This window comes from Passer montanus, unplaced genomic scaffold, assembly GCF_014805655.1.
Source record: "Passer montanus isolate IOZ18808 unplaced genomic scaffold, ASM1480565v1 scaffold22, whole genome shotgun sequence".
NCBI classification, from domain to species: Eukaryota; Metazoa; Chordata; class Aves; order Passeriformes; family Passeridae; genus Passer; species Passer montanus.
Window position 1 is genome coordinate 1,642,142 of NW_024366815.1, and position 25,472 is coordinate 1,667,613.

Here is a 25,472-nt window from a genome sequence, read left to right on the forward strand (position 1 = left end):
ACAGTTCTTGCTGACTGTCCACAACATCTGCTTTTTTATTGGAAACTGAAGGAAGCAATGCCCTTACACATTAAAAAGTGATTATGTAAGAATATTTTATTCTACCTTTCAGAGTTTGCACCTTTACAAAATCATTAATGGGTGTGCTGTGCAATCCCAAAAGCAACAGGAGGAAAAGAGAAGTGTATTTTGGAGAGAGATGACTGGATTTCTTATCCCCATGATAAAAATAATTACTGTAATTGGAAACATCTCAACTGTGCAAACTTTTTGTAATGCTCTAATTACAGTGTATCCTCATAGGCAGGGTAAACAGTTTTAACTCTGAAATTTCTTTCCCAACTCTTTCTGTCACTCTTTCTAAAAATTACTGATTTTGATAGGATTTTCACAGAGAAAAGAACATATGCCTGCCTCTCCATTTGATACCCTGTTAATCCAGTCAGGGTTTTCTTGATAATGGCAAAATAGGTGTGCAGCTCATACAAATCAGCACTGTAGAACCGAACTGCAGATTTAAAACAGATTGCACCATATCCTTTGTTGAACACTGGATCTGTCAGACTGCTCTTACAAGATGTAATTGTCCCACTGTGATTTTATTTTCTAGGGTAGATTAGTGCCCAGTCTGGGTCACAAGGGATTGTGTGTGCCTCTCGTGTAAGGAAACAAATCAATTCTGTTTTGCAGCTGCTCTTTCCACGTGTCTCTGTAAAGCAGTATGAAATACTTCCACAGCAAAGTCAACGTCCCTCTTAGTAATGCACATAGGAGGCTTAATTCTGAATGTCTGAGGAGAGAGAACAAAAAGAAAAAGGAATGTTCAAATTGTATGGAAAGAATATGGTTTCAAGCAGCCTATCTGGGTCAGCATTCCCGCCCCAAAAAAGTGAGGAAAAAAGGAGAACAGCAGTGCAGGCGCTGAGGCTTATGATAAATGTACTCTGAAGTGGAGCAATTTTGAACTTGACTGCTCTGAATTGCATCTGACTCATGACCCCCTCTTGATAACCTAACTGCCTCCACAAAAGACCTAAGTAGAGTAGGTCGTGTCTGCAGGTCTGTTTCAGCAGACAGAGACAGAGTAAAATCTCAGATGGATCTGTACAAAGAAAGAATGGAGACAGACGTATTTTCTTTCCTTGCAGCTCCACCACAGGGAAAAGTAGTATCTGCTCAGAGTGGCAGGCTCTTGCATTGTGTCAGCCGATTTGCTGCTTTATTATAGGCTGTTTTAAAAGGCTTTTAAGAGAATGCATTATGAATGAATCACTAAATACTGTATTGTAGTTAGGGTGCCATAGCTGGAAAGGATGTTGATCAGGAAGGGTTGTATGTACAGCTACACTTGTCAAGAACATAGTCTCTGAAATCTGAATGTTCGATCCATGTATCCAAGAGTGTTTATTTTCCATAAGAATCTTAAATTTCAGATTTTTCTGGCATCACATCACGGGACTTAATAAAGGAAAAGCAGAGTAATGGGCTTTCCCACCCACAGCCCCTGCTGAAGCAAACACTCACAGGTAAACAGCCCTCTTATCAGACAGAATGAGATTCTACTGCACTGAACTTCAGCTCATTACCTGCCTCCTGGTCTATGACTTAGGGAAGCACTGATGAGGTGACAGACAGTATCTGATTTATTTTAGCTACCCTCCATCCATCTCACATGGAAGCTGCCTCCTTTGTGTCAGAGGGCTTTGAGTGGGCCAGCCCTGAGGCAATTCTCTGCCATTAACTGAGTGCTGCAGGGAGCTGGAGCAGTGTCCTGGCTACAGCGTGGAGTACATTGCCAGCTGGTGTGGGCTCATGGCCTTCACATCCAAGTCTCTCTTCTGTGCTGTTGCTGAACTTGCTGTCAACACCATTTTTTTTTCCTTTAATTACTGTAGAATTAGAACATTACCAGCTCCCCAGACTCCAAGAACTACCACTTTTGTACTGATATGTCAGGTGATAACATAAACTGTGCAAAGACTTGGTCCTGAGTTCTAAATTGCATAGACTGTAGTACCTTGGTTTTTTAGGGGAAGTTGTCCCTCTGAAGGAAAACTCCAAGGTCTGAGCTTGTTCAGAATATTTGAAAAGAATAATATTTCTATTCCTTCCCAGTTTTAACATAAGGAACATTAAACATTTATTTACTAAACTAAATTAACTTAACTTGAGGAAAGCAAGGATAGAAAATAAGCTTTATTTATAACCAGAGGTTCAGTACCTGACTGTAGAGCCCTCCTCTGCCGATCAGAACCCCCATGTCTTTACAGTCCTCCCAGATCTGATTGATTTCTTCAGCTGGAAGAGGGTGTCGGCTGTCCTAAGGAAAGGAAATACTAAACTTCACTCAGATATTCTAAATGACAAAGATGTATATTCCAGTCTGCAATAAATCCCAACTCTAGCTGCAAATGTTTCCTGCATAACTTACCTGCTCTCATGAGCCTGTGCAGTTAAGGGCATGTCACTGTTTACTCAGAGCTTGTGAAACAGCTGAATGATGGAATGTTCTGGCTCATTTTTAGCCAGAGCAGTGTTTTCCCACTGCACTCTCTGCCTTTTGACAGGAAATATTTCTATTATTTCAACTAAAATAAAGTGTGATAAAACCTTCAATGGCACTGTAAATTGAAAGGAATGAAGTCACTAACCTTATCTGTCACCATTTCTACTCCAATCATAAGTCCCTTGCCACGGACATCTCCAACAATGTCAAATTTATCCCGTAGTTTAGCCAACTCCAGCAGCATGTATGTCCCCACATCCTCACTATTTTTTTGTAGACCATCTTCTTCAATAGCCTGGTTAAAATGAAGTACCATGACAGTGTTGTAGGAAAAGCTTTCAACTCATTCTGTTAATCCCCATTGAACTTGACACTTTTTTTATCTCACTTCCTTGTTCTGTTCCTTGACTACCTCACTGCTCACATTCTCCTCTTAAAATCCTCTTAACAACATCAGAATACAATTGTACATAATACCTTGATATTTCTGTGGCACTTTTCACATTTTTCTTAATACTTAAATTTAATCCAGAAATTCCTGCTCACATGTACTTGTAACTGGAAAATACCTGACCAGAAGGATTATTTTCAAAATCTTACAGGAATATTTTTTTCAGTATCATGAGAAGAATACAATTTGACTAGGCTTCTCTAGGCAGGGAACAGCTTGAATATTATATTTAGCAACAACATGTTTTTTAATAACAATCTTTTCTTCATTCTTTGCACTGTCTTCCTTAATCACAGTTCTTATTTGCAGGCACGTACCGGCACTTACACATAAATCATTAGATGAACTTAACATCTACATTTAGAAAAATTACATTTAAAAATTACAGAAGATAAAGTAGCTCTTTCTATTTTTTTTCTTCTTTTTCTTTTAACTATATTTTATTATTTTTGACTCTAAAAATTTCCTTGGAATTATTTCAGAGCCAGGCTCCAAGTTATTTCAGAGTCAAAGAACCCCAAAACATGGGTTCTTATACAATCATCCATCTTATTAATAGCTTAAACCCCCCCAAACCACTCAGGAAAATAACATTAATAGAATCAGTGTCTGCTGTAATGAAGTGAGCTTCAGGAATGAATGTTCTGTGCATAATCAAGACAAATTGATTTGTACTAGTGACCTACTACCCACTGACTGATTTTCTACTGGATAATAAGTGAAATATGTTGCACATTTTTCTATTTCCTTTTTCATTAGGTAATTTTTTTTCCAGAAGAATTTATTACTTTAGGTATTTGTAACTGTCTGGTCATTAAGGGTTTTTTTTTAAGCATACGGTAAAAGCATAAAGTAAGCACAAAGCATAAAGCCTTATGCATAAAGCATAAAGTAAAATTTTGCTAAGCATGTATGCCAGAAAATCAATTTTCTCAGCTGTGGATTTGTGTAGTGCTATGAAAGAATTAGCTAAGGCTTTTGAGAAGTACTCTCCTACAATTTTATTAACAAAGTAGAGAACCCAAGGGAGATAAAGATGATAAAGATAATTCTGCCCATAATTATAGGGCTCCTACTCCTTCTAGAGATCTGAAAAATTTTGCAATTAAATTCATCAGGACTTTTTACTGTATATGGGACACACTGGCCATGCACGTATACATGCATATGTTTATGCACTTCACTTAGTTATTTTAAAAAGTGCCCACACAGAAACTTGTATGTGCAACTTTCATCTTTTGATACAAAGACCTTGTGGTACAGACAAATTTGTGTAATATTCTCCCTACATCAAGAACTGCAGCTCCAACTACACAGGCCAAAGGGTTTCCTCCAAACGTATTAAAGTGAAGGTTTTGAGCCAAGGAACTTGCAACATCTAAAAGAAAAAGAACAACACTGGTTACTTCTTCAGTTCATATAATCACAGAATCATAGAATCACAGAGTGGTTTGGTTGGAAGGGACCTTTAAGATCATCCAGTTCCAACCCCTCTGCCATGGCCAGGGACACCTTCCACCAGACTGGGTTGCTCCCAGCCCCATCCAGCCTGGCCTTGAGCACTGCCAGGGATGGGGCACCCACAGCTTCTCTGGGCAACCTGTGCCAGTGCATCACCACCCTCACAGGGAAGATTTTTTTCCTCATATCTAATCTAAACCTAATCTCTTTCAGTTTAAAGCCATTCCTCCTTGTCCTGTTACTCCATGCTCTTCTAAAAAGTTCCTCTCCATTTTTCTTACACTGGAAGGACAAAATAGGTCACCCCAAAGCTTTCTGCAGGTTGAGCAATCCCAATTCTCTCAGCCTTTCCTCTTAGGAGAGGTGCCCTGCCCCTCTGATCATCTTGCTGGCCTCCTCCGCCTTGTTTGGTAACTGTACTGAATTGCTTTAAGCATTTGTTACTGTAACAACAATTTCATTTGCTGTGGGTCAACTCCGATTCTACTGGAGACAACACAGCAAGATTTCCTGAAAGCAGTCTGTGCCAAATATGAGTATTTCCAAAAACTATACTGCCTAGCAGATACTAAAACAAAACTTATTTTAAAAGTCATGCTTCTAACATATGCTCTCACCTGCTTTCTACAGATTTTCCTCACTAGATTGAGCTTGCCATTTGTAGGAATCAAGCAGCTGGGTAACATCCTGCCCTATTTATTCACAGTATATTTATCAGTAAAACAGTGAATTCAGGCTCCTTTACCAGCTCTACAAACCACTTACATGTTCATTCCTGCTTCAGTTATACAACTAAACCCATTTAAATACAACTCTGATACTGATACAGCACATGTGGTGAAACAAGTGAAGCAATGAGGATCCAATTCATTTGTCAAAAGATAGACTGAGATAAAGGTTTAAGTAACAATCAGCTTTTTAAACACATCTCTCCACCAGTAATTATTTTGTATTATATTTTGTAATGATTTTGTTTTAGATCATAGTGGAACAGAACACTTATACCTTTTGTTGTAACAACAGCTGCCATTGGGAAGCCATTACCAATTCCTTTTGCCAAAGTAACGATGTCAGGGACTACACCATGTGTTTGAAACCCCCAGAAATGGCTGCCAGTCCGCCCAAATCCTGTCTGTACCTTTCAAAGGAAAAATCCAGAGAAATGCTTGTCACTCTCTCACACTTTATGATATAGTTCCTTTTCTTGTGTTTCAATTGTTACTGATTTGCATTAAACAGCAACTATATCTGGAGTCAACTTGTATTAGGACTCTTATTCAGATGGTTCTACACAAAATGCTATTTATTGTAATTGGGTTTTTCTTTCATGTGATAACATATCATCATGTCTTAAGCCTGGTGAGATGCACAAATAAGATGCAGTGTCCATTTCAAAGTGGAGAGGAAATGTAAAAATATTTGAAGCATTTGATGCTATTTTAATATTGTTTTAGCTAAGAAAATTATATTACTAAAACATATTTGCAGAGGTACAGCAATCAAGTCTCTTCTGTATTCTACGTCTGTCAACAATACTCATAAAAGGAAGGGTTATTTTGACAAATCTTCCATCACAAGTAGCATTTATTGCTACTTGTTGCTATTTGTTGCATATTTGTGTAAATTTACTGCTCCCAGAAGGTAAGGACTGAAGTCTGCTACAAATACTACCTTTGCCCAAAATGAGAAAAAAGGCAGTAAAAACTGGGAGGCTCCTATACTTGGAAAGATGCAGTTTAATACTGTGTTAAACTTCAGCTATGAAATGTATCGCATTTCACTTAGATTATTTCCAGGCTTCACCTGTTTTTTTTTTTTATGATAACTTTCAGAGGTACCCTACTCTAGAATTCTTATGTAAAAAAATCTCACTTACTTCATCTGAAATGCAAAGGCCCCCTCTTTCCCGTATAAGCTGATAAGCTTCCTTTAAGAAATTTCTTGGGTACTGAACAGCTCCATTAACACCCTGCCAAGAAAGAAACACTGTGTTTTCAGGAACAAACAAAGAAACAGTAATTCTAGAGGAAAAAAAACCTAGCAGCCCTCAGGTAACAGCAGGACTGGCTGTTGCAAGCTTCCGTCTCCAGCAATGAAATCACTTCAGAAAGCCCCTGTTCACACATTCCCATTCCACAGTGCTGCCTGCTGTTCCGTTGGTTGTGCTGGCAGGAATGTTTGCGAGGCCATGATCCTTGTAAGACCAAGTCAATTAACAATAAACTGCTGAAAAAAGGACCGTGAAAATTTACACACAGCAAAACCCAGGAAATGTTTTCTGATTAAGTTGACCAGAGAATTCATATACCTTCTTTGGTTAATTTGTTTAGAACACTGTCTCCTCAAAGTCTTTTCACCTCGACAGTTTGCATTTGCCTTGGAAATTGAATTTTACCCTGCACCTGGACCAGAATAGCTTTTTAGACTCAAGTATGTAAATATTTAGAAAACAGCAAAAACCAGAGAACTGCTGCAGTTTTCCCTTGCAGACACAGTTCTCACATTGTTTCTCTTGCATGGGATAAATTCTCAATTTTTCCTGTTGAAGAACCACATATAAAGCAATTGTTTTCAATGTGACTGTAGGGTGAAACATTAGGAGAATGAATCCTGTGGCCTAACAGCTGGACAGCTGTTAAAAATATAGTGGATGACATGACTAAAAGAGGCAGAAGGGGGTTGAGTTAAAAGTTTGCAGAAATCGTAATGAAAATTGAAAGGAGATAATAGAAGCCAAACCATAGCATGCATCACACCCACTATTAGATGCAGCAAAAAATGTGTATGTTTAATCATGGTTCTGTGTTTAATTTCACAAGAAAAAATCTAGTTCCATTGAAGTCAGTGACAAAAGCTGAAATTTGAAGGCCATGCATCCAATCTTTCAAACATTTAAGGTGTTTAAAACATTACAAAATCACAGTAAGACTCAGCAAACATCTATGTTCAGGCTGCAGCTAAAGAATATCAGATTTGAGTATTTATTTCACACTACTTGTGCTATCACAACTGAGAAATGAAAAACTACCTACTTGGATTGGCTCAGCAATAAATCCAGCAACTGTTTTGGGCACTGAGGTATTCAGAGTATCTTTGAACTGTTCAATGTACTGGTCTTTTGCAAGACATGCACCTGTTTACAGGGGAAACAGTTTGAAGGGAATTTACTTAACATGACAAAAAACTGGCTTCAAAACATGAAATTATGCATCTAAGCAACAAGTGTTTTATGACTGCGTGGTAAATACCACCTCTCAAATGAGCAGTAAAAAGCTAAACATTAAAGGAGAGAGTCTCTTCTCGTAAATGTGTACTCCATGGTTAGTGCAGGTAGGAGCATTCTGGAGAATACAGTCTGTGCTTAAATAAAGAACAGAGCAATTAGTATGGCTAATACTGCCATCCACCAGGGACAGCAGAACTACAAACAAACCATTCTGTTATGTGTGCATATGAATGATAATAATAAAAAGTGTTTGTTGAAACAGTAGAAAAACTGATTGGAATTGTTAGCTGCAGAGCAGTAGAGGAGATTTCACACTGTGTTTTGCATGGAACATCTTGCCCCATGTACAACCTCCACCTATTGCTGATTGTCCTTACTATTTGCCTCATTCCAATATAAAAGCTGGAAAGCGTTAGAACTTTAGAAACCACAAAAAAGACCATCAACACTTCTGTTCTTCCAGATGTGCTGAAGTGAGTTCCACAGCTTCCTGAGTTGGTCATGGCAAATACTGGAAAAAAACACTGGCATTTCAAGAAGAAATCTGAGAATGTGATGTCATCTGCCCCATATTTTTCCCATTGGGATGCAGGGTCCTGAGGTTCTCTGCAATATTTTTTTTTGAGTCAGTCTTGCAAAACCTAATCAAATATCTACCTTGCTTGAGGAGGTAATTATAACCTATTTTCACAGCCCTCTAGTATTTTGTAATCCAAAAATTTTTGTCATGGACCAACCTTCAGTACAGCTGCATTTTCGAACAGTTTGCACTGGAGAATCTCTACAATGGCTGCCTCCCCATGGACCATGAAAAACATCTGGTAACATTGTCTGTCAGACATAGGAGAAATATCTGGTAACATTGTCCGTCAGGCATAAGAGAAATAGCTACAGATTAGATGACACCATTCTGTGAGATCTTTTGATCTAATGACTAATGGCAAAACAGAAAAACAGCTGTTAGAGTCAAGGGGCAAACACAGTTCAAGGAACTTGTGTGAAGAACACTTGGGGGTAACACCAAATAACCAAGACAGTTTTGAAACCAAAAAGTTTAGACTGTTCCAGCAATAGCCACTCAACTGATTTTGTATTCCTTTTTTCATTCTTCGTCAGGATTTTGGTTATCTAAAGGTAATGCCAGCATTTTAAGAGTTGCTGGTAGTATTTCAGTAATCTGAAATATGAACAAAATCTGCAAAGTAGAGTGAGACAGTCAGATCTAATAGAGACAACTCCAGCTTTCTGATCCTTGCTGCTGATGAAACACCACGAGTTCAGGCACTCACTGAGACAGGCTGGGAAGCTGCTGTAGATGAGCCCTCCTATGGTTAATAGTGTGGCTGAGCTGCCACCTGTAACTACTGGAGTCAGCAATAGCAGCTTCTAGACAGAAAGTTACTCCAATCTGCTCAAGGGCAGGGACATAACATACTGCCATTTAACCTCAGAGGATCTCCTGAACAGATGTGTCTCCTGTCTTGCTGAAACAGGATTCCCATTCATTATAGTGAAGGATCTGCTCCAGACCACCTGAAAGCAGCTTTGCACAGATCTGCCAAAGCATACTTGAAAAAGGGGGTTCAGATAGGATTCCCATTCATTACAGTGAAGGATCTGCTCCAGACCATCTTTGCACAGATCTGCCAAAGCATACTTGAAAAAGGGGGTTCAGAACATGATTTTGCTCCTTACACAGACTCCCATGCAACATCAAGCATGACTAAAGAACTGCAAATCATGGATCACTTGTGTTATTGGCTGTCCTAACTTCAAATAAGCCTAAGAAACTATCCACAGAAGAAAAGGGGACTCTGGCTCTTGTTGAATTTACACAACAGAAACTGCTATACTGCAGTTTTGATTAGTGGCTATAAAGGGCTTGAGAGCGGAAAGCATAGCAATTGCTGAAATACTCAAATAAACTATTAGTTACCCAGATTACTTAAAAAAAAATTCTCACAGTTGTACAGCCAAAGCCATTGGCAACACCATGCTTATAAGGAGTCAGAGATGTCAAACCCAGCGTGTAAGGGCTGCCTCCGTGGTATCCTCCTCTGTTCAAAAAAACAAAGCAGATCAACATCACTCATTTCCAAGAACTGTATGGAGGAATATCAGTTCTGAGAAGGCATGCTTCTGAGATATAAATTGTTGGGGAAAATGTGCACTGTTGCACTTAAACAAAGAAGATTTCTACTCCCATTTTTCGCTCTGCCTTTTGACTCTGCTATTTCAAATATAAAAACTGTGAAGAAATTTTTGAGAGATTAATACAATCATTGGAACCAACAGTAATTCAGCCAGTGCCTCATATAAACAAAGAAGATTTCTACTCCCTCTGCCTTTTGACTCTGCCTTTTTCGCTCTGCCTTTTGACTCTGCTATTTCAAATATAAAAACTGTGAAGAAATGTTTGAGAGGAGATTAATACAATCATTGGAACCAACAGTAATTCAGCCAGTGCCTCATGAAGTTCTGCGGTAGCACCTGATCCCTACAGAGCAAACATCTCTGTCTTTTGAATCTTGGAAACAGCTGCTGTCTCTAACAGGTGTTGCCAGTCATTAAACTAGGTGGTGGTTTGCTGTCAATTTTATATACAAATCAAAATTGGTTAGTGAGGCTACACAAGCAAGGTAGGTACCCACTGTTCTGTTGAACACACTAACAGAAAAATACAGCTCTTCATTAACATGGCCTTTTATTCTAATATTTGAGGTGCCCTGGGCTGCCCAGTAAAGTGAGCTGTTTACGCTGGTGTTTACAGTGTACTGGTGTTCAGCCCACATCCATTCCTGCCATTAAGCCAAAGAGCAGTTTGTGTACCTGTGCAGTGAACTGTGGTTCAGGGCCCTGACAGAATAACAAGGCAGCAAAGCAAACAAAGCAAAAATCAGCTCCCAGGCAGAGCAGTTCCCTGCTGAGGTTCACTGCACTGCTGCTCCAGAGGTACCTTTGCACCCCACACACAGGGGCACTGCTGAAGGGAAATGGAGGAAGAATGAAGCAGTTGCTCAGTCTTGGTCTGGCCATGAACAAAAGTCTACCAAAGCACACCCTGAACACAGACATCAGATAATTTTCTAGGTAACACAAGCAAAAATTGCAGGTTGCATTTTTATTGCAAACTAGTCCTAACATGCTGTATGAAAACTTCAGCTCCTGGTTTATTCCTGTTTGTCAAATAAAGTAATTTTATAGCATTCTCCTCTGCAGACCTGGGGTGAAAGAATTCTCAGTAATTTCTTGTTTTAGGCACGTAGAGAGTGATCCCATACACAGAGTAGTTTTGTGAAACTACGCTGGCATTACCTGAGAGAGATGATGTCGAAGTTACGAGTGTGTAGCCTTGCCATGAACATAGCTAAATCATTGGCTTCTGACCCACTGTTGGTGAGATAAACCACCTGTGGGAGAACACTTGGGATCAGTACAGCACAAAAAAACCTCCTTCTTCGGCATCAGACCACGTTCCTTAGTAACACAATGAATTCTAGCCTGGCACTGCCACAGGGTGACCTCACCACAATAAAATTAACGTTGCCCTTACACTATAGATGAGAACAAAGATCCAAGTGATGTGCTCTCGGTGGGTACAGAAAAATCTCAAAAGGTTTCAGTTTACAGGACTTCCTAAGATGGATTTCTGATGGAAAGAATTTAAAGTGTTGGGTCAAACTAAGCCGGACATTTAAATTGTTTTTACTGTCCTTCCATTTTTAAGATTGCACTAGATTCATGCTGTTCTGCTAGCCCATTTTCATTCTGTCACCAATTTATTTTACCTGAAAACAAATATTATTTTTCTTACCATTTCAGTAAATATGAAACGTGATATTTTTGTGGTTTATCTATTTAGTTGTCGGTAAACATTTATATATACTACACAAAATACTGTCAAACAATTTTCACTGTGGATTTTCATGAGATCAAGAAAATTAATGCCAGCTATATGTAATAATAGTAAACATCTTCTTTGTTCCTCTAAAGTAATTTTTAAGCCTGCAATGCCTCTTCACAGTGACAAGTGAAGGGAGAAAACAAACAGAACAGAAATTGGGGATATGCTTGTCTACAGCTGGTCTAAAGAAAAGGCCCTGAGGACCCTCATGTTCTTTAACTGACATTCTGTATTCCCCATACAGATTTTCTCTCTAGAGGTATCATAACTCTCAATTATGTAATAAATACTTCTTATAAACAGAGACCCACTTCACCAGCCCCTGCTCCTGTCAGAAGCAATTTACCTTCAGTGGATCTGGAAAAAGAGAAGTTAGCTTCTCCGCATACTCGTGGATTGCTGGGTACATGTAGATGTTGGTGGTATGCCACAGGCGAGCCAGCTGCTTCTGGGTAGCCATAGTTACCTTCCTGCATGTAGCAAGGGAGAGACAAAGGGATTGAATTCCACACAGACTCCTCACTCATGCATGCACATACCTCTGTGATATTGATTCTGCAAACACAGATGCTGCACCGTGTGCCAGATGGAGGAACAAGCAGACCAAATTAATGAATTTTTCAAAATGTAGCAGAAACTGAACTGTGAAACATGTCAATTCGGTAAGTTATATTCTGGTTTTAGGCTCACAGTGCTGCAGAAACAAGCACAGGTGTCTCTTCCTGTATTTTATACCATAAATCAAAAAGCAACATACTTACGGGTGACAGTGTCCAACACTGACGGTAACAATTCCAGCAAAGAGATCAAGGTATCTTCGTCCCTCATGATCAAACAACCACTGCATGTGTCCCTGGTGCAGCAGCAGTGGCTTCTTGTAGTACGTTCGCAGCGACGGCGCAATATTTTGTTCACGGATCTTCTGCACCCGTTCATATGGATAGGACTGAGTGGAATAAAACAATGAGTATCCATCCATGCCTTCTAAAGATCCAGACTCATGGAGTTGTTGTGGAGCACATAGATTACACAGCTGTCTACAGGATTAAGATCATAACACATTCTGGCATAGAAGGCTGTTCTACAAACCTCTGAAACTCAGCTTTTTGAAATAAGGCTGCTGTTTTGCACATGCCTCTGTATTAAATGTTTTCAAATTACAGATCTGTCACACAGGTACATCTACAGGTTACATCCTGGCTGTAGCAGGTGGGCTGTGCCCAAAGAAGCAAAATAATAATATTTAGCAGATGAACCTATCACCCAAACCCAGTAATGAAGCTTTATTTAAATTCAGCGTAGCATGCATGACTTACTTCATATTTTTCAGGTACAAAATCACAAGGAGGCATTTTTGCTTGTGTGGAGACAGAACTTTTCCATTTCTGCTGCCTAAAGGCAACTATAAAATAGTAAAGAATTATGAAACACTTGGCAAACTACACACCTGAAAGATTTGCTCAATAAGCTTGTTCAATGAACACACAATCTACAGTCACAGAAAGTTTTGGAGGGTTGTTTTGGTCTGAGAAGTTTTCTTTGGGGAAAAATACCTAAGAAGCAGAATATACGTAATTTTAAAAGAAAGGTGTTTATGTTTCATCCATGAAGTCTCAAGTTTTCAGTTTTACATGGACATCTATTTTGACAGAAGAACAATTTTTATTTTAAAAATAAAATCTGTTTCTAATACAAGTTCTTATCTGGAAGCAGTGGGTGAATGCTCTACAGTCAGGTGCCCAGGGTGACTGCAGCATGGGCAGTGCTCCCAGGGAGCAGGGCAGAGGTTCAACAGACCTGAACGAGGTGGGCAAAGCAGGGTCCACCAAGAATGCCCTGCATGAATGGAGCTGAGTCAGGTCCAGGGTGCACCGAGGGAGCCCAGGCAGGAGCAGCAGACGGGACCGGGGGCTGCACACAAGGCTGCAGCAGAAATGCAAGGTCCACCCAGGAGACAGAGCCAGCGCTGGGCTGGCAAGGCTCAGGGCTCAGCTGAGACAGGGACTGATGGCTCGGGGCAGAGATCAAACAGGGCTCCTGCGCAAGGGGTACAGCCCTGGGGGAGGCTGTTTGGGGCACACGAGCTGTGCTTAGGGCCCTGAAAACTCCAGTGGCATCTTCCATCCTTGCTCCAAAATCATGGGAACATCACACCGTCGTGCTTTTTTCATTGAGCTGCCCACGCAATTCAGCAGGTGTCAGAAAAAGGCACTGATTGCCCAGAGAGGTTGTGGAGTCTCCCTCGGTGTAGATATTCGAGAGCCCTCTGGACACAATCTTGTGCCAAGTGCTCTGGGATGGCCCTGCTGGAGCAGGGAGGCTGGACCACTGTGTGCCCTTCCTACCCGACCCATCCTGTGATTCTGCAAGGAATTATTTCAAGAGACTCTACTTCTGCACCTAGAACACTATCTACTAAGAGTTACGCATTTGTTTTTAAAAGCCAAAGGTTTTAACCAATTTCTAAGACACATGTGCAATGTACATGACCGAAAAAGAAAGTTTCTTGAAATTAATAAGACACAATGTCACTTCCCTTACAACCACTTGCAGCTCTAATGAATTTAGAACCCACAAAAGTCCAGTCTCAAAAGAGCAGTTGCAAACCCACGAGTCAGGGCAGTTCTACCCTTGGGAACCCTTCCCACGGGACTTGCGGCTGCACCGAAAGCGCTTCCACCCCGCCTCAGGCCCGGCGCCCCGTCCCTCCCGAGCCGCTCGGAGCGGGGCCGGCCCCGCGGCCCGCGCCCCCCGCGCCGCGCCCTCACCGCCGCCGAGCCGCCTCAGCCGCCCCGCCATGTCCGCCCGCCACAGCACGGCACCGCCCCCACACGTGCGCGCTGTCCCCCCGCGGCCACCGCCTGCCGTTCCCCTGATGTCATCCCGTGCTGTCCCCCGGTGTCATCCCGTGCTGCTCTCCTGGTGCGTCACCGCGTGCTGCCCCCTTAATGTCACCCTGCGCTGCCCCATCCCGGGTCTTCTTCTGACACAGCTTGACTTCAGAAGAGCCTCGACAGGCTGGAGAAGTGATCAGAGAAGGACTCTGAAATTCAACACAGGAAAATGCACTGGGGAGGAACATCCCTGGGTACCAGCACAGGCTGGGCCCAACCCGCTGGAAAGCAGCTCTGTGGGGCAGGACCTGATGGACACCAAACTGTGCATGAGCCAGCTGTGCCCCTCTGGCCAGGAGGGCCGACAGAATCCTGGGATGCCTTTGGAAGAGCACGGCCAGAAATTCCAGGGAGGTGATCCTGCCCTGCCACTCAGCTCTAGTGAGGTCTCACCTGGAGTCTGTGCTCAGTGCTGGTCTCTGGAGCACAACAGAGACATGGAGCTCCTGGAGTGGGTCCAGCAGAGCTACAAAGGTGATCAAGGGACTGGAGCATCTCTCTTATGAGGAAAGGCTGAAAAAATCAATCCCGTTCCGCCTTGAAAAGGGATAACTGAGAGGGGACCTTATCCCTGTCTGTCAGTGCCTGCAGGGAGGGGTCAGAGCAAGGACCAGGTCTATTCAATGGTACCAGGCAGCAGGACATGAGACAGCAGGCAGAAACTGATGCACAGAGAATTTCACCTGAACATGAGAAGAATCTTTACATGAGAAAAATCACTGCATGTGATCATGCATGGGAAGAGCACAATCACACATACAGTAAAGAAGACAGTCTCCCTCACTGAAGATACTCAAGCACTGTCTGGATGCAATCCTCTGCTGTGTTCCCTGAGGTGATGCTTGAGCAGGGATTTTGGACCAGATGACCCACTGTGGTGCCCTTCAACCTGACCCAGTATGCAATTCTGTGAACTGTGTCATGTTAAATACATCTGGGTGGATGGGGAGAAAGTGGCAGGTAAGCTGAGAGGGATAACCTATCTATGCTAATGACCCATTTATGCCCTTGTTTTGGTTTTGTCAAAACAATGGGAAGTTGTATTTCCTTGCTCCATTACCTGCCATCAGCCAAGCCCCGGGCAGCCACGCACTCTGTTCCCCACCAGTGGGAATGGGGAGAGGAAGAGAAGGGTAAAAGCTGGAAAACCCTTGGGCCAAGATAAAGAGAGTTTGATAGGAAAAGCAAAAGCCACACATGCAAGCAAAGCAAAAGGAATTAATTCACCATGTCCCATGGTCAGGCAGGAGTTCAGCCATCTCCAGGGGAGCAGGGCCTGTCATGTGTGATGGTGACCTGGGAAGACAAACACCATCGCTCCAAATGCCCTGTCTTCACTCAGTACTTCACACTGAGCATGATGTCACACGGTCTGGAATATCCCTTTGGTCAGCTGGGGTCACCTGTGCCAGCTGTGTCTCCTTCCAGCCTCCCACGCACCCAGAAAAGGCCTTGGCTCTGTGTAAGCTCTGCTCAGCAACAACAAAAACATCTCTATTATCATCACTGTTCAGCACAGATCCAAAACACAGCCCCAGCTGCTGTGGGGAAAATTAACTCTGCACCAGCCAAAACCAGAACATCCTTGTAATACTTAAGAATCAAGGGTCAAGGTGGCATTTCCAGGAATGAAAATTGGCACACAGTGTAACTAGACACATTTGCCAGTGAGAGGTATTTCACAGAGCTTTTGATGACCCCGCTCCTAAGGCTGACCACAGGTAGCCTGGGGGGCAGCCCTAGTTTTGCAGGAAAACTGCCCAGTGTTGGAGCAAAGTGTCAGAGATTAATATCCAGTAGTAACCAGGCCAGTGCTTACAGACTTTAGGACCCCTCCAACCCTCAACCTTTTGTGATCAAAATTTACCTTTGCTAAACAAATCCTTGAATTTCAATGATAAATATGATTTAAAACAACATGAAGAGCCATAAAGAAACATAAAAGTTGTGACCTGGTATGTGAGCCATCTGTGTTACCTTGTTCAATTGCTCAGTGCAGCAAAATTGGTTAAATATCTATCATTGAGCTTTCCCCATGGAGGACAGCAGGATCCTGCTCTACAGAGTGTCCTGGATGCCTCGATTTTCCTTTTTCTTTCTATATATTATATAGTAGAAGTGTTGCACATCATGAAAAAATGCAAAATTAGGGAATTTTATTCACGAACTTTTATTAAACTGAAATGCGAACACCATTGCAAAGAGATTTTTACAATGACAAAAGATCAAAAAATTCATCAGAAAGCTACAGACCTCATAACAATATTGATCTTACAAGTGAAAACACTAACAGATTTTAGTAAAGCCAGCATTAAAAAATGTGTTTGAAAGCATTTTCCTTTAGATACACTTAGAAACAATGAAGAATTCCTGAGCAACTACTTTTATACCAGTATTCTCCAAAGAATATACACACAACATATGAAATCTAATTCTTACAACTTCTTGTATTTTAGAAATTTACAAAAAAATTTGGATCTGGTTCAAAGAATAATTGTGCTTAAAGTCATTCTGTTGCTACAGTAATGACACTGCAATAATCTCTCATGTTCCACATTGCATACAAATTCTGAAACTGTAGTGGAAAAATGCTGTATTGCAAATCTACCAACGAAATGGTTTATGCAAATGGAAATAAGTTTGCTCTAAGTATTGGGTCATCTCTTTCTCTGCTGAAAATATACTGTTTATTCTGGATATTATTCAGAAGGTGCAATTTTTGTTACTTTGAGAGTCTGCTGGCACAATTAAAGGCAAGTTAGTTCCAGAGACTTTTACCCTCACTTAGTAGCACATCAGAATTTTGAACAAACACAATTAGTTAATGATTAACACGTTTTTTTCTGGGCTGTACTTTTTCATAACAGTGCCCTCAGTACTGCTATATCTTACAAAATGACTAAAATATACACAAAAACAACAAAAAGATTTCAGAAGCCAAGATAGTGCTGAGTATCTCTGAGCAATATAACACATACATAAGAACTGATGGTTGTATTATATCAGATGAACCCTTTTTGTAGTCAGAATAGAAAAAAATAGTTTCCAAAATGAAAAATAAACAACACTAAAGCAGCCCAGGAGCTTTTTCTAAGTATAGCTGAGCAGTAGTTTCCTCTCCCTTTTGGAAAGAAAGACAAAGGGATGAGAATTAAGAGTAGTCTACAGCATTATGAATATTAAAAAAATATTATATGACATCATTATAGTTCTGTCTGTAGAAAAATCTGCCTTTTTCTAGACATGTATAGTTTTGCATCCTACTGATGGGATATTTTCTACAAGTCACTTGTACAATGATTTCCAGCATCCTCTAAAAATTCTACTCAGTGCTACAAGTCTCTAAAACTAACCATTGTGGGAACTGAAATGAAATCTTTCAATGTTTATTGATGTCAAAATGAGGTGAAGGTACTCAGCAGCTCACAAAAATAGATTCAAAAGCAGCATTGTTAAAAAAACCAGTTAAATAATGTCAAGATCCAAGACAAGCAGCATCACCGAGTAGAAAAGGACAATAAACCTTCCAAAAAGAGGAATATATAAAAAAAGACCTTTTTATATCTAACTGCTCTATGCACCAACATCTTGAGTATAAGATCAGCTTTTAGCATATCAGCACTCTAAGAGGCCACACAACTAATGCAGGTATTTTTCTTAACTACTTCCAACAGATATAATAGTGCCTCTTAAAAATGTAACATAGTGAAGAGATGTATTTTAAACCTAACTTGGTAATTTTCAGAATTTATTACCAAGACAGAGACTTTCTGACTAAGGAAAGTATTAACAGATACATTGTCACAGGTACAAACGGAAACAATGCCCAGAAATGCCAAGAGGCTGCTTAGTAATATCCCCAAAGTATTTTTTCTCTTGGAGCTTCTAGGTCATTGCATTATATATACTAAATAAAAACAGAACAATGCTTAACAATGGTAGACATATGTGTGGGACAATGTAAATGGATGAAGAAATCTCACCTGTATATCTGTGTGCAAAACAGAAGATTGTTTACAAAAGCAGTGTGATGCATTTATGTCTCTTGATTTTTTTCCCCTTAGGAATGTAGGAAATGCAGTGTCAGATCAAATGCAGAGCCTGACTCTTCAAGTTTTGTTTTTGCCTGGGACCAATGTCAGACAGAGGGAAGAAAAATCCTGTAACTGGTAGAAAATAAACGACCACATCTCATGTATAGGACTTTTTCTGCTCATATGAAACAGCTGATCCATAGTAGCTGATTTCAGCATTCCGCCAACAATAAGGCTTTACTGCTTTTGTGTATCAGGTAGCTGAGCACATTCCCACTTTTGATATTAAAGCATTTTCTTCTCTTCCTTTTCTTCCCCTCACTAACTCATTTATCACTCCTCTCAGTTCTGCTAGTGCTTATTTTTTGCTGTCTATTCTCATATTTGATTCTTTCCCTTCCATTTTTTTGGCTTCCCCTCCTCTTTTCAGCTGCAGTCAAAATGCTTTTTCCCCCTCATCATCTACCATGTTCCATCCCATAGTGACTGTACTCCTTTTCCATTCTGTCACATGCAGCAATCTTGTCTCTCTCCCTGTCACTTAGTTGTGGACTTGGCAGGACTGGGTTAACATTTGGACTCTATGACCTTATAGGTCTTTTCCAACCTAAACTGTTCCATGCTTCTATGATATTTAAGCTCTTTATATCCCCATGTATTATATATTTAGGCATTCATTTATCTTTATTTTTCTGCTCGACATACACCAGAAAAATGAAGAAAATCCCTGATTTGTTTCAAAATGGTTTTCAAGGCTGAGGTTATTAAAATTATTGTAATTCAGTCCATCTTTCCACACCCACAGGAACTGAAGCCTGATTCTAGTGAGACTTTGAGATAGCTGAGAGTAGGGCTTTCCATTTTTACTAATTTAGAGACAGAATTGAAAGGCTCGCTTCCTAGGAACTCAGCTGAAAACAGGTAATTCTAAATAGCAAGTATTCATAAATACCAAGTTCCATAGCTTAGATCCAGAATGAAAGCACCTTTGGGAAATTGGCTCAATCAGTCCTAGTGACCTGGAAATACAAATAGTGGCAAAAAACTTTTCAGGTCAGGAATGGGACTGATGATTGACTATCCATCTGGGCACCAAGGACATTCTTACAAAGCGGAATTTCCTTTAGTTGGTTTTTTAGTGGTTTTTTTTTAAATGTTTCCCCCCCATATTAAAACAATTTAATTTTGCTGCACATCTTAAATATTCTATCCTCATACTACCACTGCCACACAAGTGATGATTCCATGACAAGCTGTTTGTTAACAAAAATAATTTGAATTTAGAAATAAAATTTTAAAATTCTTGATAGAATGAGTCACAAATTTACACACAAAGCAAAAAAGCCTTTTCTTTTTACCTTTTAAAGGGAGCAAAAAAAAACCTGAGGTAGCAATTATTTGAGAATGTGATGCTTGATCTCAGGATGCTTTTTTCACTTCATTTTTCTTTATGGCTTTGTAGAAGATGTCTGATGTTTATCAACTGGCTTACAGGACTTCAGTTTCCTTGCACAACATCTTCAGATCAGTTTATAGTTGCCATGAAATTACAAAATACACTTATAGGCTGATGTAAACCCCATATATACAATGCTTCAGAGAGCACAAAAAAATTCTGCTTATTCATTTTGAACACCTGCTGCTACTACACTTTGGATACTTGAATGACATTTAAAGCAGTTGTCTACTTTTCAGCCATTTAGACATAGACACACAGACAGATATACTACAGAATTCACTGGTTTGACATAAATCATCATTACATATTTGTTTTACAGTTTGTTCCATAAACACATACATCCTCTTACTAACATTATATTAGGTTAATTAACTGCATTTTTATTAAATATTCTTTGTAGTTACATAGTATCATCAAGACCAAAGCTAAAGCCCTCATCATGTGTGATACTGAGCTTTGTGAGCACTTGCCAATTCATCAGTTTAATTTCTTCTAAAGTCTGAAATATTACACAGAAATACAGAAACTGTACATCAAATATGTCTCTGCTAAAAAAAAAATCTAGTAAAGAACTGTATGGTAATGAATCATATTTGCCAATACTGAAGAAAAAATGTTAATAAAATTAGTCTGAGTCAGAAGGAAAGGTAATTAAATAAAATATGTATGTTCAATTTTAGGAATTCTGTAAAACTAATTACGTAGAGGAGTCTTTATGCTACCTTTTAGGGCTTTTATACTATTACAAAGTAATTCACACTATAAATGACACATGGATAACTTTGATGTTGGAAACATCATTCACATTCTATAAATAATTATTCCAAGTGAAACATTTGACTAATGGTGCAAGAGTTAAAGGGCTGATCCCTGTTCCTGGGGTAGATTCTGTTCATCCCTCTGGATATCAAAGGATGTATCAGGAGCCTGTTTTTCCCCACTGGTGTGCCATAACTTTACACTGATTGACTCTGTACAACTGCTGCAAAAACTCGTGTACTTCCTAATGAAAAGCTTAAAGACCTGCAAGCAAAAATATTGTTGCAAACAGAAAAGAAAAAAAAAATTGAACAAAGGACCAAACACTTTGCTGAAGGTTATTTTGATTCTACAGAACACTAGTATTTTATTTTTTTAATGTACTTTCAGATGTTTAAGGTCACTTTCAGAAGCTCTGCCACTGAGAGGAACAAGGTGTTTTGGAAAATATAAGCAAACCGAAGGGAAAATTAATCTATCTGCACGTTTGTTCAGCTTCCAGTATTAAATATATTTATGACAATGCGTTCAAATTACATTTAGCCTGCAAAACTTCAAAGTGGAAAGCAAATGTCCCTTTTCCATTGTAGTTGACTGCCTCTTTTCACAGGGAGCCATGATGATTTGGCATATTGAGACATTCATCAGCAAAGGTGGGAGATGTTCAACACCACACAAAGTAATTTAGGCTACAACTATTTTACAGTTTCAGTCTTCATTTATGACAAAGCAGAGAAACTCCCTGACTGTCCTTCTGTGTGTATTATTGGAGGCACACATGCCTACAGTTAGGCAGGATGAATCATACATTTAAAATCTGCTAACTGTTGTGTCTATTTGCTTCAGGTGAAAAGTAACTTCAGGTAAAAAGATACGGCGGGAACAGCCTTTTGCTGTTGTATATCAATGTTCTAACCCAAGAAATCTACTCTGTAAGGAACACCTTTAGGCTCTAAGCTTGATGAGATACTACAGCTTCTGTGCATTACTAGATACATCCCAGAAGGCCTGTAGCAGCATATCTTTATGCACATCATTAGGTGTAGGAAACAACACAGATAAAGCTATCTGTGTAAAGAAAGAGGAATGTCTGATCCTATTAGCTCTGTCAGATTCAGTCAGAAAACTGAAGGGTTAATAAAACACTGTCAGACACAGTGTGTTGTCAGCTTACATGCTTCCACACACACAGGTTTCTCATAACTCAAGTTTCTTTGCAGTACTTGTAGCATCTCTAGAAATTTGTAAGATATACAACAGATGGAGTATCTATGGTAAAATTGTTCTGTTAACTATGATATCTGGAGTAGCCCCTTTATGTCTTCATGTGTTAAACAAGCATTTGAATTAGGAATCCAGGATACCTTTCCACACCTTCAGTGGAGCATCCAGACTGCTCTGATCAGGCCTGGAAAGTGGGCAGCTGCCTGTGGAGAGGACAGGCTCTAAATCTGATGCCACCCTAATGTTACAGTCTACACTACCACGTATGTTTATAGACACACAGATAATTAGTTAAGTTCTAATGTCCTGCCTGTGCAAAGGCTAGGTGGTTCTACCAACCTATGCTTGAGCAGTTCCATGGCTTTGAAGGTAAAGGATGAAAATCTGATTTGCTGAATTAGATATGGCCTTCTGGGACCTTCAAAATCTGAAATTCTCTTTTTGTCTGGCTCTGCAGCAGGTATGTGATACTGCAGAAAGGCTTGCTCAGTGCATAAAATCATAAAAATACGGACAAAAGTCAAGCTGTTCAGGAAGGAGACTAACAAAAGAGAGCCCATCTATCAAATACACTCTCCTCCACAGGTACAGGATCATTACCTCACCTTACGTTTCCAGCTTCCCCTGAAGCTACAGATGCTGGCCAAATACATGGACCACTTTTAACCAGTCATCACATGGTTATACTTTTCTGGAGTCAACTAAACTTTTGTTTCAAGAAGGAAGGCCAGAGCAATTTTGCAGCCACTACAGTATCATTTTGATTCTGTTTTCAGTTACACAGGATATAATGGACTCTTACTGTTCCCACTGCTGTTCTGGGGACACATGACCAGCACAAGTACAGGGACTCATCTCCTCATTCCCACTGCTTTTTCAGTGGAGGTCTGAATCAGACCTTGGAGGCAGATTTCAAAACTAATGTTCATAAATTCATTAGGAAAAGTCTGACATCAAACTTTACTTCCAGGCTCAGAGAAAAGTGCAGGATACAGGAAATACCCATGTCATTTACAATTGGCGTCAGAGTACAAATTCAAAGGGAAAGAACCTTGGGTCTCAAAACCTAAACTCTATTTTAATTATATAATTACAGGTAATAAAAAACCTGTGAAACAAATAATTTACAATTCAAATATTAATATATCTGTAATATATTAGAAATATAGTTTAAAAATGTCTCCATATTCTTAATTAGTATAAAGTTTAATTTTATGCTTTGTATACAAATTATAGCTTTACTTGTTACTGCCTCAGCAGAAGGAAAGAGAAAAGTTCCTAGGCAGCTAAATAGCATTGGGAAATTAAAAAATATTTTATTTTGCTCTTTTTTTGGTAATAGAAAAATAGCCTTTAAAAATACATAGTTAAACATATGGGCTTATATTAAAGTAAAATTGTATATTATATACAGTAAGGCAGTATATCATATGTTATCCTGCTTTCTTTTCCATTTTGGTTTATCTGGACTAGGATATAAATGGGATGCAGTTTTCTTTCACATTGAAACAAAGCAAAAATATATTTAGAATAATTTGTTATTTTACTGCAATTTGTAGAATACATTCGCTTTTATATGTGATTTGTCATGTACAAGAGCTCCTTTTTCTCAAGGATTGAGATAACTTAATGCAGTGTCAGAATGCATTCAGAAAAAACACATTGTAGGTAAGAATACAGTTGTGCAATGACTTATCTAATGCAGGAACTGCTCAGATCGCTATGATTTGCTGACTGACCTGTAACAATTTTCATCTTTGTTGAATCTGTGGTATTTCCTCAGGCTTCATCAACCAACCAGTTTTGTGGAACTGAATAATTATATTACAATGCAATTTTCATGACAGACATAACCCATTTCCTCATTTCACTGTGTCAGAAATGTGTGCTAATGATCCAGAATCTATGTCCACGACTATTACCTTGACTCACAGATTATTTTATTACCTGTACAATGCACATAGGAGGCCAGGCTATTTTCTAAAGAACTGTTTGCTATGTGATTTTGTTTTACTGTGTGTAACTACTAAGTATGTGCTGTACTAAAAGGTTATTTAAAGGAGGGCATAAAGGAAGATGGATCCATGTAGTCTGATCCACTGGTGTCTTTTCTGGAGTCACTTGGAGTTGTTGTGCTGTAGTTTGTATTCTTTTCAGCTTGACTCTGCTGAGGGTTCTGAGATGTTTCTGCCACAGGTTCTTGAGATACAGGTGTGTTCTGGCTGCGCTGATCTGGTAGTAATACTAAAATATGATGGTCCACAACTGTTGAGACCTTGGTGTATTCTTTGCTGGTTCCTGGAACGGTGCATTTTTTGGTCTTACCGCTGTTTTCTTTATGTTTCAGTAATACTGTTGGCTCCTCATCTTGTCTGACTTTATGAACTTCTACATAGTCCATTAGTTTAGGATTCAGGAAAGGTGACTTGTTACTGTGTTCGTTTTGTCTGACCTGCACCGTGGTTTGGTCAGTTTTGGAATACTCCATCTCGCTTATCTTTTCCAGGTCATCATACACAGTTTCAGCAATAGGATACAGCGACGGACGATTTTCTTCATTTCCCACCAAAACTGGTGAAGTGTTCACATTTGTGGTGTTCAGTGTTATCTTGAATGCCTCCACAGTGCTGTGGTAGGCAAACATAGCAGCCTGATTACTGGGTAACTGAGCTGCCAGCCATGTGCACGACTTTATACTCTCACAAGGGAGTGTCGCACACTGAGTGTCCCAGCTCCCTTTCCCCCCCTTCTTCTCTTTAGCTCTTACATCTTGTGTTTGAAGAGTAGATGGAAGGCTGCGGGATTCCCTGCACTTCACAGGGAGGAGAGAAGGGCTATCACAGCTCCCTCTGCCTGAGTCACTGTCTGTTTCCTTGAGTATAATTTTTGTATTTTTACTGGGAGTGTCATGACTTGGCATGAGCTGCTGATCCTCACTGTCCTCTACCTCCAGATATTCTATCAGTAGTTCCTCACAGTCTGATGTTGGAGGGAAACCATGGCAACCAAGAGCACTTAGTAATTCTTCAGATTTTCCTGTCTGAAGGTATAATGAAGAGGATATAATTTTTCATTGTCAACCTTAGGGATTATATGACTAGAACAATTGTGAACAATCTGCATATTTGATGTACAAACACCTCGATAGTTATATTGCTAGACATAAACCTGATTTCTACAGCTGCAGAAAATATTGAAAGAAAGGAAGAAAAATTCCTGAGTTTCCTCAGTGGGGAGAGAAACATAAAATTAATGTTTGCAATGTGGGAGGAGCAGGGAGCTTTTGGCAGGTATGGGTCTCCTGAGTTTAACAAGAAGGAAATGGATGAGAGTTGCAGTGTAGACATGTCCTGTCTCTGCAGCAAGGCAAGAGACCATGGAGAGCATCTTCCATAAGAACTACTAGGAAGTTCACAGAGGTATTTCCTTATGTCCCAGAAAACAGGGAAGTCACACACCCTGTTCTTAAACTCCTGTTACAAGTGAAAGACAAAACTTTTGACTCACACATATCCTCCACATGTTTAACTGGAAAGTGCTGCTTATTTCCAACA

At 39.9% G+C, this 25,472-nt stretch overlaps 2 protein-coding genes across 8 annotated transcripts in view; both read right to left on the reverse strand.

Moving 5' to 3' along the window:
- Nucleotides 1-78: 78 nt before the first annotated feature.
- Nucleotides 79-14,521, reverse strand: AGXT2 (alanine--glyoxylate aminotransferase 2). Its single transcript, XM_039709997.1, has 14 exons — nucleotides 14,317-14,521; nucleotides 12,865-12,950; nucleotides 12,310-12,494; nucleotides 11,895-12,018; nucleotides 10,960-11,054; nucleotides 9,608-9,701; nucleotides 8,382-8,475; nucleotides 7,451-7,551; nucleotides 6,295-6,387; nucleotides 5,424-5,556; nucleotides 4,247-4,335; nucleotides 2,652-2,801; nucleotides 2,222-2,320; nucleotides 79-790 (listed from the first exon to the last, which is right to left on the reverse strand). The coding sequence occupies exons 1-14, from the start codon at nucleotides 14,345-14,347 to the stop codon at nucleotides 674-676; spliced, it is 1,491 nt and encodes a 496-aa protein (XP_039565931.1). The 5' UTR covers nucleotides 14,348-14,521; the 3' UTR covers nucleotides 79-673.
- Nucleotides 14,522-14,728: 207 nt separating this feature from the next.
- Nucleotides 14,729-25,472, reverse strand: part of PRLR (prolactin receptor) — a 157,365-nt gene continuing 146,621 nt past the window's right edge. For 6 of the 7 annotated variants that reach the window (XM_039709840.1, XM_039709839.1, XM_039709841.1 and 3 more), the window contains one exon: nucleotides 16,589-24,958. In XM_039709840.1, coding sequence (XP_039565774.1) covers nucleotides 23,969-24,958 — 990 coding nt within the window. In that variant the 3' untranslated portion in view covers nucleotides 16,589-23,968. Of the gene's footprint in view, nucleotides 15,739-16,588; nucleotides 24,959-25,472 lie in introns of those variants that run through there. The other variant, XM_039709843.1, reaches the window with a different exon arrangement.

Coding starts and splice junctions, on each gene's coding strand:
- AGXT2 (XM_039709997.1), bottom strand. CDS start 14,347: ATGGCGGGGCGGCTGAGGCGGCTCGGCGGCG. Junction 9,702..10,959: donor TTCGACATCATCTCTCTCAG/GTAATGCCAGCG, acceptor TTTTTTGAACAG/AGGAGGATACCACGGAGGCA. Junction 2,802..4,246: donor TTGGAGCTGCAGTTCTTGAT/GTAGGGAGAATA, acceptor CATTTTAACCAG/GCTATTGAAGAAGATGGTCT.